Source organism: Equus asinus, chromosome 3, assembly GCF_041296235.1.
Source record: "Equus asinus isolate D_3611 breed Donkey chromosome 3, EquAss-T2T_v2, whole genome shotgun sequence".
In the NCBI taxonomy this organism is placed as follows: Eukaryota; Metazoa; Chordata; class Mammalia; order Perissodactyla; family Equidae; genus Equus; species Equus asinus.
The window spans coordinates 61,307,310-61,321,497 of record NC_091792.1 but is presented as its reverse complement, the minus strand read 5'-3'; the positions used below and the strand labels follow the sequence as shown (position 1 = coordinate 61,321,497).

General features: G+C 41.2%; 1 protein-coding gene across 1 annotated transcript in view; it reads right to left on the bottom strand.

The window, feature by feature from the left end:
- Positions 1–13,981, bottom strand: part of XKR6 (XK related 6) — a 309,875-nt gene extending 295,894 nt beyond the window's left edge. The window contains exon 1 of the mRNA XM_070505102.1: positions 13,248–13,981. Coding sequence (XP_070361203.1) covers positions 13,248–13,981 — 734 coding nt within the window. The remainder of the gene's footprint in view (positions 1–13,247) is intronic.
- Positions 13,982–14,188: the final 207 nt, after the last annotated feature.

Below are 14,188 nucleotides of genomic sequence, written 5' to 3'. Positions count from 1 at the left end.
ATTTGACCTATAACATCATATAGCTTCTGTTAAACATTTTAGTGTATAGTTTTTACTCTAATTAAAATTTTCAGTTTTATGTCTCAAGTACAATAGTTTAAGAAGATATTAATTACCTATTAGCCATATAGGTCACAGATTTTGGCTTTGTAAGAAAAAAGACAAGGATCCTCATGCAGGCCCCGACACAGTCTCAACTGGTAGTGATATCATATAGAGGAATTTTAATTATTAAATAGCCTCTAAGTAAATACATAGGTTTATTATTTTAATGCTTTAGTAACCTAATCTTTAGAAGCCAATTAAGAATATCAGAAAACGTAACAAATAATATTCAGATCAACAGAACAAGTATCTTAGAATGGCTGACTCTTAAACCTTCAATACTAGAGTCACAGGTCTCTTTTTTAGTTATTTTATCTATTTCTACAAGAATTTATGAAACAGACTGACACGTTTTGATGAAAACATTTTATTTCAGTTTTACATTAAATCATATTTAGATGCTTTAACAACTTTATAAAAAATTTTTAGATAATTTTAATCCATTTCCAGTGGTTATTAACACAAAAACCAAATAGAATCTATTAAGTTTTAGTAATATAAAGTTTTAGCATAAATTTCCAAATTTAGGTATGAATTTTGAACATTTTTTAGGTTATATATTTGGTGGCTTGTACAATTAACAGATGATAAACAAGGAGTGACTTTTGGGAGTAGTTACTTGGGAAACAGCGCCCAAGTATACAAGACACGATTTTGTTAAAGTTACATCAGCTGTGGTCACATATCAAGATCCCAAACTGTCCTAAACCAGTTTTTTTAAGACCTGAAACACTGACAAGGCTTAGATACGGGGCTGCAACACTTTTTATTTAGTCTATGAAGGCTATTTTTACCACAATGAAATTTCATCTGAAGAAAACTATTTAAAACTCTAGTTGTATTATTTCACCATGTTTTAATTCAGTATATTTAGTATGGATCATACTTAAAATACTTAAACTTAGTTATTATTTTTTAAAGCTAACTTAAATAGTTACTTGTTTTATCTGACCAATTAAAATAGGGGTTGGCCTGTTTTCATATGACCCTCAGGCTAAGAATGGTTTTTACATTTTTAAAGGGTACAATCAGATAGAGGCCTGACCTTGCTCACAAATCCTAAAATATTGAATTAAAACATAAACCAAAGTTTTAAAAAGAAATTGCGTCTTTTATACTTTACTCAATAGTAATTTACATTACACACACCCCTCCCTTATCTGAAGGGTACCTGGTCTCAGCACAGAATTCTTTCTTTCCAAGTCTCCACCAAAGTCAGCACAAATGATGTGTGGCATTCAAGTTAGGGCTTTTAAGAAGCAATTATGCTTTCTCCATATACTCTTTCCTTTCACTGGCGTTCAGTCTCTAAAGGATGTCAAAGCCACTACCAGCCAGGACCACCTTGGACAATACATTTCTACTATGTTAAGCCACCAAAATTTTTGTTACTACAGTTACTGAGGAAACAAACCATAATAGTCACTAACAAACATGTTGTATATTTGCTGCCTTTCACATTTAACTAACTTCTACTTAATTTGCAAGTTCTCCCAATCACCCTTAACAAAAAACTAAAAACCCTATGAAAACAGATTGTTTAGACTGCTGAAAGGCCTCTGTTTATCCTATCCATCAGTCTTTTCCTTGACAACTGGCTACTGTTGCTCTTTTTTCTGTTTACTGTATGCTCAGATGAATTTTAATTTAAAACCTCACCACAACCACATTTCAAATGAAATGAAATTTAAAATCATTCCTGCTCCATATATGTAGTTCAAGTGCTGATGTGGCATTGAGACATTATCACATTCCATCCAATGACTGTGTCACAGAAGCAGAAATTTAAAGCGGGGTGGAACAGGCCCTTTCATTTCTTTATTGTATATAAGGGCCAACAAAGCACGAGAAGAATACTAAGTTTCACTTAACCCTGAAACACGGTAGTGTCTCCAAAACTCGAACTTCCCCAAACAGAACCTTGACATTTTCAAGAGCTGCATCGTGAGACCACCACAGGTTCAAAAGTAAGGTCAGTTACGCCACAATGCATGCTTCTGCAACATGGATTCCTTCATACACGACTGGCAAAATGGCAATGAGGACAGTGTAACGGGGAAGTAGTGTTGGTTCGTGAGTCATTCTTCCCAGCATGTTAATGTTTTGAAGCTATCAAGAACGAGATTTTTTCACAAATAATGAGAAAGACATGGGGGGCTGGAAATGAAGACGTTAAGGAAAACAATTAGAATCGTACCAAAGTACCTCCTTTGGTACAAGCAGTGGCGGTTGGTTTAGTGGCTTCAACAGCATTATGCTTTCCGCTACCTACTGATGCTGTGGGCACACATGAAGTCTATACCTGATCACAGCTTTAATTCTGGCGAAACTAGGTCTAGGCAAACCCTCCCATAGAAGCTAATACCTAGAAGAATCTACATATCAAAGAATAATCTACATATCAAAGAATCTACATATTTCATCCCAGGACGAAATAAGGCCGAGAATCATCTGCGGATGATGCCGAGTGCAGATGTCACCCATACCACCATGCTAGCATTTCTATTCGGATTGTCAGTTTTCGTTAGTGCTCTGGTTAGAGCTACATAGTTTTAAGCAGTCTAGCCTTAATCCTATTTTTTCCATAGCCCTGTTGTTTTTAGTACATGATTTTGAGGAATGAGAGGTTTTACAGGAACGCATATATCACATTACAGTAGATACAAGTGTACCATGAATTGAGATAGCGAACTGCAAATGCTAATAAGCAAAATGACACACTGCAACCCCAAAGGGCCCTATTCAAATCTTGTAACGTGCCTGACAAATACCAGCTCCTTTAATCCTATACTACTACATCTCAGAAACTACCTAAAAGTTATGTGGTCCCTATCAAATAGCGGAAACCAAAAATACAGTTCACAAATGCTACAAACACATTCTAATTCTCTATTTTCCCAAATTTACAATGTAACTGCTTTGAACTTCACCTTCATCTTGACAACTTTTGTTTAATCTGCAAGCGGAATTATAAATCCTTTATGTAGCTTCTCTCTTTTTCCAACCCAAAGGCATGCATACCATCACCCTTGGTCTAAGCAAAACCATCTGAGATTGCTTAAACTTTGAATACATAATTTCTTTACTGGAAGGCATAATCTTTTCCTTCAGAGTCAGCTTTGATGAAAAAACTGCCTCACAAAAGGCAAAATGGCAGCATCCTAAATAGACAGAGCTATATAACTACTATTTAGTTGACTACTCAAAAACTGCTTTCCTTATGACCAAGCAAAATGACAGATTTGGAGTTTTGCTCAATTGGATCCAGAATCACAGAGGATCCAGCCCGCTCGCTCTACGCTGTACTTGAGCATACACCCTGTGTCCCATCTCTGCCAGACTCTCCTGGAGTTTCTGACTCTGAGCTTCCCAGTTACAAGGTTCTTGGGTCTTCCCACCACTGCTGCAGAACATTTCTAGATGGAGCTCAAAAGGATGTTATTATGTGTATGTAGATTTCAGGTGTCCTTGCTGATCCACTGTCCTAATATCTCACCAACACAGAGTGGTAAAGGAACACACTGATGACCTCTCTCCTAGGCCCTCCCCTAGCTATTCCCTGCCATGAGCCTATCAAGCAAAATGTAGTTAAATCATTTTTCTTCTCTGCTCCTTTCATTTCTGACTCTAATGACAACCATTTAATACCTAGTACACTTCTCCCCTTGCATTCACCAGTTTCTTTTTAGGAATCCCATCCTTAGCACCAATTTCAACAAATATAACATTTCTGAAAATCTGACACATGAAATCCAGTCTGGATTGAATATCAATTTTCCCAATAAAATGCCTCTAACCTGGCACTTCTGGAACACAGTGGTGATAATTCGTATTAATAATGACCTTGAAGTACTTCAAACTTCCAAAGAAGCTTCTGAATCAAAGGCATATTCAATTATATGCCACACAGTTTTAATGCTAAATGTCTTTACAGTATTCTAAATCTTAAGTACAGTATACGGCAAGCCACATGCCATAGTATAGCTGTGGCAAATGTAGGCAAACAGAGCTACTATTTGATTAACATACCTTAGCCAACCCACTCCAGCTAAGAGTAAGGCCCGATCAAAGTTAAAATACGGATGCTCCATGAAAATCGTCGTCACAGCTTCCTTCACACATTCCACTCCTCTACATCTGATACGCCTACTGCTTAAGTTTACAAAAACAATTCCAAGTGATTCGAATATAAATGCCTTCTCCTTGAGAACTATCACTGTAAATGCTGGTAGAAATGAGCTATACAACCGCGGTTCTCATCCCTGTCTGTGCACTGCTTGGGGAACTTGCTGAAAACTAAGGCTTTTAAAATATATAGATCTAAGGCCCATCCCAAACCTACTGGGTCATAATCTCTTGTGGAAGCCAAATATCTGACTCCGCGGTGATTCTGACGCACACACCGTTTTGGAAACAAATGCTTTGTAACCTTAAGGAAAGAGACACTGCTTTCGGTGTTTCCATCAGGTCAACAGAAAAGCAACATTTGGGTGCAGCATTTAGGTGGGACCTGCAGGAGTAAAGAGCGAACAAGAGGGCACTGTCAACCCTAGATATTCTTTCCTGTAATGTGGAAGTCACAGGGTGGGAAGGTATATCTACCCTGAGAAAGAGACTGGGTGAAGTACTAAAAGTAATTTCCAAAGGATACAGACTCAGTGGTGCTACTCAGCTGTTTGAATCACACTAGCAGTTACAATCAACTCAAAGAGTCACAAGCCCACCTATGCTCTGCAGAGTTTAACACATTTGACTAGCAATCAGAGGTCTCAAAGAACCTCAGCTTGCACATCAAGAGGTCCTAGTGGTTCAAGAATACCATTCCTCAACTCTCAGTAAGCCAAAACTGCAAAGTCCCAAAGTAAAGCAAAATAATTAGTGAGGCGAGTCCCCTGGTCGCCACAAGAGAAGTCTGATGTAGAAAACCACATATTTGTCATCAGTGAGCTCTGGCTTCAAAACCTTCCTCCACCAGTCACCAGTGACTTATCAGACTGCTCTAACCTCTCTAAACCCATTTCTTCATCTGTAAAATGGACACGAAAAATTTATGAAGATTTAAACGAGACAATATTTGTAAAAACAGAATTTTCTATATGGTTTCCTTTCCTCCTTAGTAATTCCTATATGCCTCCTCCACTCCCCTTTAATCTCAGTCATACATTCTAGCATGTTACGTATACTTCTATTAGCCCCCACCTCACTTTACTGCTGTTACATGAGGCATACATTAATTCTGTTCCTCCCAAACTCATGTGACACTTAAACTCTGTCTACTGACAATCCACTGAAAACCCATCAATGCCTGGATTCATAGTAACTCTTTCAGGACAGAAGTCTTTTCCTTTTACTCTCAGGTCCCGATTCCAGTCGAGCGATGGCTCTCAAACTTTAGAGAAGGAAGAATTACTAGGGAGCTTGTTTAAAATACAAATCTCACCTCCCACCAACAACTTCATAATTGATTCAGGCGAGAGTTCGCACTGGTCACTAAAACTATTAGGTAAAAGCTTGCTGGAAACAAGACACTGATACTTTGCCTAAGCATTATCCCACCAGTTACCTACTGATTGCAAAGGGGAAAATGCACCTTGACACAAAACAAATCTGGCAGTGAGAATCTTAACTAAGAGAGAAAATTGAGCATCACGAGTAGTGGGATGAACCAGGGACCATGAGCCTGTTGATACAATGCAAATATGAACTAGGAAGCAGTAGTTTTGACAAAAATATGTAGCCTGAATATAATGAAGCCCCTAGATGCACCTTAAAGTTTGCCCAGAATACAGAGGGCACACGACACTTGGAGGAAACAATTAGGCAGTCCAAAACGTGGAACAGACAAAAGAACTGGCCCAGACTCTGCAAAAGTTAGTGCCACAAGAAAAAAAATGTAAGAGAACTGTTCTAGAGTTAAAGAAACATAAAAGCAATGCATGAATTTTGATTAAATCCCTGTTTGGAGCAGGGGAAACCTATGAAAGACACTGTTGGGGACAAATGGGAAAATTTGAATATGAAGCAGCTATTAGCTGATTCTATACAATTATGAAATAATTACAGAGCTACTGTTAATTTTCTTAGATGGAATAACGGTATTACAGCTATGCAGAAGTATTCCAATTTTTCAGTACTTGAGGTGAAGTATGGAAAGGTATAACCTCAGGATATATGTGAAACACACATACAGATAAAGCTATCTATGTCAATTACTGAAGCAAGGTAGATGGTGACAGGTGCTCAACACACTGCTCTTTCTACTTCTCTGTAAGCTTAAAAGTTTTCATAATAAAGGCTAAGCAAAGTACACATTCCTTGACCCAACTCCCTGAGGCTCTGAGTCCTTAAGCCTGTAGCAGGCGCACAAATCTGCATTTTAACAGGCCCCAGGCCCATCCTAATCCAGGAGGTTCTCTGGCCACTCTAGGAAACACAGCTGGAGAGAGAAAGTGGCGCGTCGGCTGTCTGGAAGGGCCTGGGTTCTTACCTCCCTTCCAGCTCTAGTTCATTGGCAGGCTTCCCAAGCCAAGGATTTGGAGTTTTCCTCAACTTCTTCATGTGTCCAGGATATATAAGATGCAATGAAAACACTAACTTTTCAAAGTTAGAGAATACATATCAAACAATAAATTGCAGTAGGTGATTTTGAGGTTTTTTTCCCCAATAAAGAAATTAATCTTGGTAAACAATTCAGAAAAATCTCCAAAATACCTGAGATATATACATTGCTTTAGCTTATTCTAACAGCAAAAACTTTAAAACAGATGAATGAGCACTTTAAAATGCTTTAATTTTAGCTGAAATAGCAAATTCACAAAATTAGCTAATAAACCAGCATAACTAGTTTCTCAGGAAGTCTAATCTGCTATAAATTTTAACATTAACTAAAGAGATATATAAAATGCCTCTACAGGCAGCAAAATGACAAAAAATAAGAAGAATTTGTTTAATAACAAGTCAAAACAACACAAGACAGTTCCTGGGAAACTTACACATTTTTAAACTTTTTAGTTGTTCAAACTAGAGTCTGAAACTCCTTCTTTAAAACTTCCGAGAGCTAATACCTATAGAATAGTAGACTTTTTAAAATGGAAGTGACCTTAAAGATCAACCAATTTAACTGCTTATTTGATAAATATGAGGAAACTGAGGCCAGAGATTTTTTGTAACTTGCAGAATGAGAAACGTTGATTTCTTAAGTCAAACGTTCCCTTTACACCATATCTCTAAAGAGTGGTAAACAGTGGGTTATCTTTAGGCAACAGTCAAAAGTCACTACACAAATTTAGTTTTAAATGAGGCTATGTTTTCAAGATTTAAAAAAATTTTTTTTGACTCTTTCAGAGCCAAATAAGAAATTCAGAATTTCTGACTAGAGAAAGCAAGTAAACAGAACACCACAGGGAGTAAACTACAGTTTGCAGAGAGCATGCTGTAAAGCAAACCAGCCCACGCGGAAAGGAAACATTTAAGACAGTTTGTTTCTTTTTACATCCCACAGAACCTTTCCAACAAGCCAGAATTTATCCATTACAGAAGCCTAACTAATTGACCTCCCGGATAAAGTTTGCAAAATAAAGCGAAGGATGTTAAAAGACAGAAATGAACTGCTGGTGATTTCTGACGAGCCTAGTAGATTGTCAGAATGCTAGACTTCTGTAATACAGATTTTGATGTTTTGTTTCTGGATCATTCTGTAAATACTATCCTTCATCACCAGTTGCAATTTTACTCAAAGTATGCCATTTTTTCATCACCTTCCCTTGAAAATTCACCATAAATGCCAAGTTTTTACTGTTTCGCTTCACTCAAAAATGAGAAATAACCTTCAGAGATGCTCTCTTCATAGTCACTCTCCTTTAGGAAGGAGCTCTTTGTCTAAACGTAACTCTGCTGTCCTCACAGCTAATCTTGGATTTCTATGACTATTCAGGTGGAGGGAGGGGGAAGCAGATAACTAGATGAGACAACTTTATATTGTTCAACTTGTCCTTTTTTTCCTTGAGGATATCAAAGGGTCTTGTCTACTGCAAGATTATAAAATTATTATCCCACATTTTCTTCTAGTGTTTTTACAGTTTAATATTTTATGTTTACATCTTTAATTCTTTTAGAATTTTTGTTTATATAGGGTAGACATCAATTTTCCCCCCAAGTGGGTAGTCAACTGCCTCAATATCATGTTAAATAATCCTTTTTCCATTCACTGATCCGAAATGCTTTACTAACTACTAAACTCCCACAAACCTGTCAATTTATTTCACTCTCTCTTCTGCTTCACTACTTATTTTCTCCATTCCTCCGCCTGCCACACACTGTTCTAATTATTGACAATTTATAGCAATCCACTTTTGATAGGGTAAGACTCAAGAGCTTCTTTTTTCAAGGTTTTTTTGACTATTCAAACACATTTACTTTTCTCAGATCAATTTTTCTCAAGTCTCCCTTCAAAAAGTCCCAATCAGTTCCTTTTGAAGCATGATTCCATTAAATTTATGGATAAAATTTAAAAAATGCTATTTTACAATATTGAGATTTCCACCCACTAACAAGCAGATATATAAAGACCACCCCTCCACACACACATATAACCTTTTAATGTGACTGTGACTGGTACCCTAGCCACAGACCAAATGAATTTCCTTATTTGTAAGGTAACATTTCCATTCTTAAATCACCAAATCTTAGAGCTAGAAGGACGTTACAGACCACTTAGTCCAACACCTCTTTAATCTCAGTTATGTTTACCTCGAGCCTACCTAAGAGAATCATTTCAAAATTAAAATGAATATCTCTTTTACATGCAACACGATAAAAGTACTATCTGGATCACATAAAAGGCAAAGAAGTGGGCTACATTTATTGAAGACTGCTTTGAATTTAGGAATCCTTTGAGAATTCTTAAGAATTCTAAAACAGTAAGATCCATATTTGGGCTCACAGAAGAAAACAGAGTACCATAAGTGCATACACTTGAGACAGCTCCAAGTACTGTTAGACACTCGTGCTTCCAAGTTAAAGTCATTTTGTCATGATGTTGTCCAAGAACCAAACTTCCTAGTACCAAATCATTCCATTCCCAACTGTTCCATCATATTTATTAAGAACACAAATCCAATAACAATCTCCAAATGGAATAAGCCTGAAAGCCAATTCTAAAAGTGTTTCTCAAGCCTGGCTGCCCATCTGATCACTTGTGGAGCTTCTAAAAATAAGACTGCTTGGGTCCCACCCTGGGATTCTTCCTCAGCAAGCCCAGCGACACTCGGCCATTTCTTTTTTTTTCCCCCAAGCTGAAGTAGGTTCTCTTCTCAGCCAGAGTTAAGTGTCACTATTCTAAAATATTCAACAAGAACAAAGCCCTATAATAGACCAAGTATGCCTACATACGAAGAGGGAGGGAGGGATGCAGAGGGAGGAATTTTAAAAAAGCGTCTTCACCAGCCCAACAACCTTTGCTGCTGATGATACACAGAGCTGTGCCCCTATATTATACCGCAGTCTTGAAACAGAAAAAACGCTAAAACAAAGCTTCAGACTGCTCACAGACTGACAGTGCCATGATGATATGTGAAACACCATTTTCTTTTTTTCTCCCTTGGAGGCAACCCTCCACACCATGCCCTCTCCCAAGAGAAAGAACAGCTGACATTCACTTTAAAAATGGCAAATACTACTAAGATTCTGAGTAAATTCCTCTTTCACTCTATAAAATAGAGGGCTGCAAACACACCCATAAAAGTAAATAAAAGGGTGATTAATGATTTGGCTGTGACATCATGACATTAGGTGAAATTTTAGTCGAAGAACTATTGCTTCATGACTGCAGAGAACTGCCAACACACTAAGCACTTTCTAGAAGAAACGCAAAAGCAAACATAGGCCAACACACGGAAGGGAAACTTACATACAACAATGCAATAAGCAAACTAAATCAAAATGTTCCTAAGGTCTAAGCCTCCTAGAAAATGATCTCACTTTCTCATAACAACACATTGTACTCAACTGAAGCCCAGTGTGACTCATATTCCTGGTATGACTGCCATCCCTGGGAAAGGCGCTTGAAAGATAGCGCAGGTAAAGCTACACAGTGAGTTTGTGTTAAGTAATTAGTGAGGGTAAAGCAGGCATTAAATAGACCTTAATCACACACCAGTGTTCCTCAAAGGAGGTGCATGAAACCACATCATCCTACAGACAACTACTCTTCCGTGCTCTAATTCGGGCCCCACCACAAATATTTTCAACATTCTTTAGGCATTTGGTGAAAGAGATGTCAAGTATTTTGCATCTTGACAGGAAAGGCAGCACACACAGAAGTTTACCACTCTACTATCAAAGCAACTACATTTTCTTAAATAAGCACTGTGCTCTGTCCAAGCAAGAGTCAAATCATTTACACTTTAAAAAAAAAAAGGCACATGAAAAGACAGGTCTTCACGGTTTAATGGAATCAGTTTTGACAATGTACAACTTCACTGACATCTTTTCTTAGAAATGTGGCCCCAATCAATGATATAATTCCTAGACCTTAACCTTTATGTCACGTGACCCCGTGAAATAGCAAAATTTTAGTAGCAAATATGATTAAGGGAAAAACTGTAACCCCAAAAGATCAGCACAGTAAAAACTGAGATGATGTATGTTCATACACTTAGACAAGAAATTTTTTGCCAACAGATTAAAACAAGAATAAAAACCTTTCTCCAGAGCTTTTCCATATGAATGATTTCCTCGCAAGCCCCATGCCTAGCAGGTGCTGAAGAGCAGACCCTGTTCCTGGAGTATTTCAAGCAAAACCAGATTAATGAAAAAAATTAAAATAAAAAGATAAAATCCTTCCTCAGTAAATATTTCTTTTGAAGTACAACCATGTTGTAATAAATAACTTAGCTGAATTAGCATGTCTTTTAATACCTTAACTTTATGAAACATTTACACATATATTCTAATCTTGAAAAAAAGACTAAAATAATTTAGACATAACAAAGTCACAGACATCTTTTAAAAATATATATATACCACTGCAGACCTTGAAAGTTCAATGGAAATCTGGAAAAATAATATACTACCGTATTTTAAACAACTATAAAAACTAAATTTACACTTAAAATGTACTTTTTAGTTTGTCCCAAAATCTGGACTTCTGCTTTGCCCAAACAGAATTAAGGTTTAAGTCAGTGGAGGAAAATTAGTCTGCCTAAAAGAATTTGTGAAACTGAACTCCAATTTCATTAGGTCCCAAAAGCTTACTACTAATAAATATCTAGGATGGATTACATTAGAGACAATTCTCCTAGGAATCTTAACCTGACACCAAACTTAGGGTTGCCCACACTGAGGAGACTAAGATACAGAAAGACAGGCTTCTTCAGGAGAGACCTAGTTATTAGATACATGCTGTGAAATTTTACTAGAATTTCAAAATCTCTCTCTTCCCCATATTTTTTGTCCCTCTCCCGGCTTCATGCCTTTGCATCTTGCCAACCTACAAGAAACCAAAAAAAGTATCCCCAATATCAAACACACTACCTTTGATTTGTATGGATTTGGATGCTGAGCAGTGTTTTTAGATCTAGATTTCAAATTCAAAACATATTTCAAACTTCTACTTCACCCAAAGCTAAGCTCCTAATAGCTAAAAGTTAATCAATTTCCATTCTTTTCTACTTTACGCCCCCTCTTCTTAGAAACTTATCAGCAGGAAACAAATTATCTGCAGACAAATACAGCTAGAAAAAAGGCTGCTTGGCTCAAGCTGGGAACACCAGTAAACAAGCCTGGCAGGACCCAAACATCAAGAAACAATCACATGGCCCCCTTCCTGAATGTGCATGTAAATTCTCCAGGACAAAGTTCTGGAATTCACTTTCATGATCTGACAATTCAATCCCATCCTTTCTGAAACGTTTTTATTTACAATTCTGAAAAGAGATCTGGACAAACAATTCAAAGACAATGAACTTTATTTCAGTTAACCGAAACACCCAGCAGCTAAAGTCTCCTACTAGACAGGAGTCGGAGCAGTCTAGGCAAAATGTCTTCTCACAGGAGCAGGCGACCTGAAGAGCTCCGTGTAATTTATCTTCAGTAAGATTTTTTTTCTCTCGCAAACGCTCTTGCCTACAACTCACTGTTTCCACAATACACTCAAGCTGATTTAAGTTGGAGGGCAAGATTTACCAAGGATTTAACGGGCTCATTTCCTTAGTTTAGCCAGTTAAGGCTGGTGGCAAAAAGAACGTCTGCAAGTGGTTTTTGCGGGATTCACCTGGCACCCGGGAAATTTACAAAGGGGAAAGGGCCGCAGGGCCAAGCTCGGGTCTTTGTAAACGTAAACCACCTACGCACTGGCCTGGACACCAGGAAAAACGTTCCACCAGAACAGGTGCCCAGGTGGCTAACTGATCTTCTGGAGGTGAGAGTTAAAAACAAACGCTTACACCCAACACAGACTACACAATTTTACCTGCCACTGAGCAAAGGGCACGTCTAATCCAGCAAAAAAAGTCATTTGCCTTCAAGGAGGGCAGCGTTTTGGTCATTTGAGGGGATGGGGTTGCAGGAAGGGGGGAGGGGGCGTGGAATAAAGGAGTGCTCAAAGGAGAGGCAGCGAGGATTTTTGCACAGGGCCCCAAACAGGCCACTGCGGAGAGAAGACGGGGGAGAGGGGAAGCTGTCTCACCGGGGGACAAAACCGAGTGCAAACCGGCTAGAAGGAGGAAGGTTCCCCCCAGGAGGCGAGAAGGGGTGCAGAAGAAAGGCGCCAGCGGCTGTTACCTTGGGTTACAGGGGCAAGGGACAACGGGAATAGAGGTCTACAGAGATGGAGAGGAGGGAAGGGATGAGGCAGGGGCTCCGCTAAGTGCGAACCAGGGATGAAGAGAGACCAACAGCGGGACTTGGGCGTCCCTGGGCCAAAAGGCGTGGCCAGGGATCCAGATCAAACGATGGTCTTTCGGAGACGCCCGGGAAGTGCGCGGCAAACCCCTCCTTCCAGACCCCGAGCCAGGCCGGGCCGAGGGGCCCACCGACGAGTCACCTCGAGGGCGGAGCGCGCTCCGGAGGGCTCCAGCTCGCCCGCGGGGCCCTCCGCAGGGCCGCCGGCCCGGCCCCCGCCCCCACCCCCGCAGTGCTCTTACCTCCACACCTGCCCCATCTGCAGCAGGTGGATGACCGTCTGCCAGATCCACACGGAGAGGCGGCACAGGCGCTGCGCCCCTGGCGTCGCAGGGCCGCCGCGGCCGTAGCCGGCCCCCATCATGGGGGGACCCCGGCTGCTGAGCCCCTCCACGGCGCCCAGCCCGCCGCCCGTGTAGTCCTGCACGAACCAGCGGAAGCTCAGGCTCTGCACCAGCAGCGACGGCACCAGCACGAAGAAGAGGGTCAGCCCGAAGTAGCCGTAGTCCCCCTTGCGGTAGTAGTCGAGGGCCAGCCACAGGTCGGTGCCCACGTCCCCGAAGAAGACCAGCAGCGCCAGCACGATCCACAGGCAGTCGAGCCACGGCCGCTCCACCTGCGGCGGCGCGGCCGAGGGCGTCGGGTAGCGGTCGGCGTCGGCGGCCGCGGGCGGCTGCAGCGGCTGGTCCCCCCCGTCGGCGGCGGCGGCGGCGCTGCGGCGCGGCTTCTTGCCCAGGAGGGAGCGCAGGCAGGCGGAGCGGCAGCCCCAGTAGCACGAGGAGGTGTTGCAGCAGTGGCAGATGTGCAGCGAGCTGCTCTCGCCGGGCTCGTCGCCGCCGCCGCCGCCGCCGCCGCCGCCGCAGCCGCCTCCCCCGGGCTCCCCGTCCTCCTCGCCGCCACTGCCCACCGCCTCGTCCAGGTTGTGCAGCTGGGCGAAGCCCACCCCCACGCCACCGCCATCGGATTTCGCCGCCATCTTGACTCTCTTCCCAGCTCCGGAGGTTGGGGGGGAGGGACGGGGGGGGGAAGAAGGCAGGGAACGGGGAGGGGGGGAAACGAATGGAGAGGAAGGGGGGCGGGGAGGAAGCGGGGGAGCAAACGAACGAGGGGGGAGTGGGCCAGGGAACCCCCTCCGCTTCCGGGTAGTTGGCGTCACTTCCGGGCGAGCCCCCCAATCGCACGG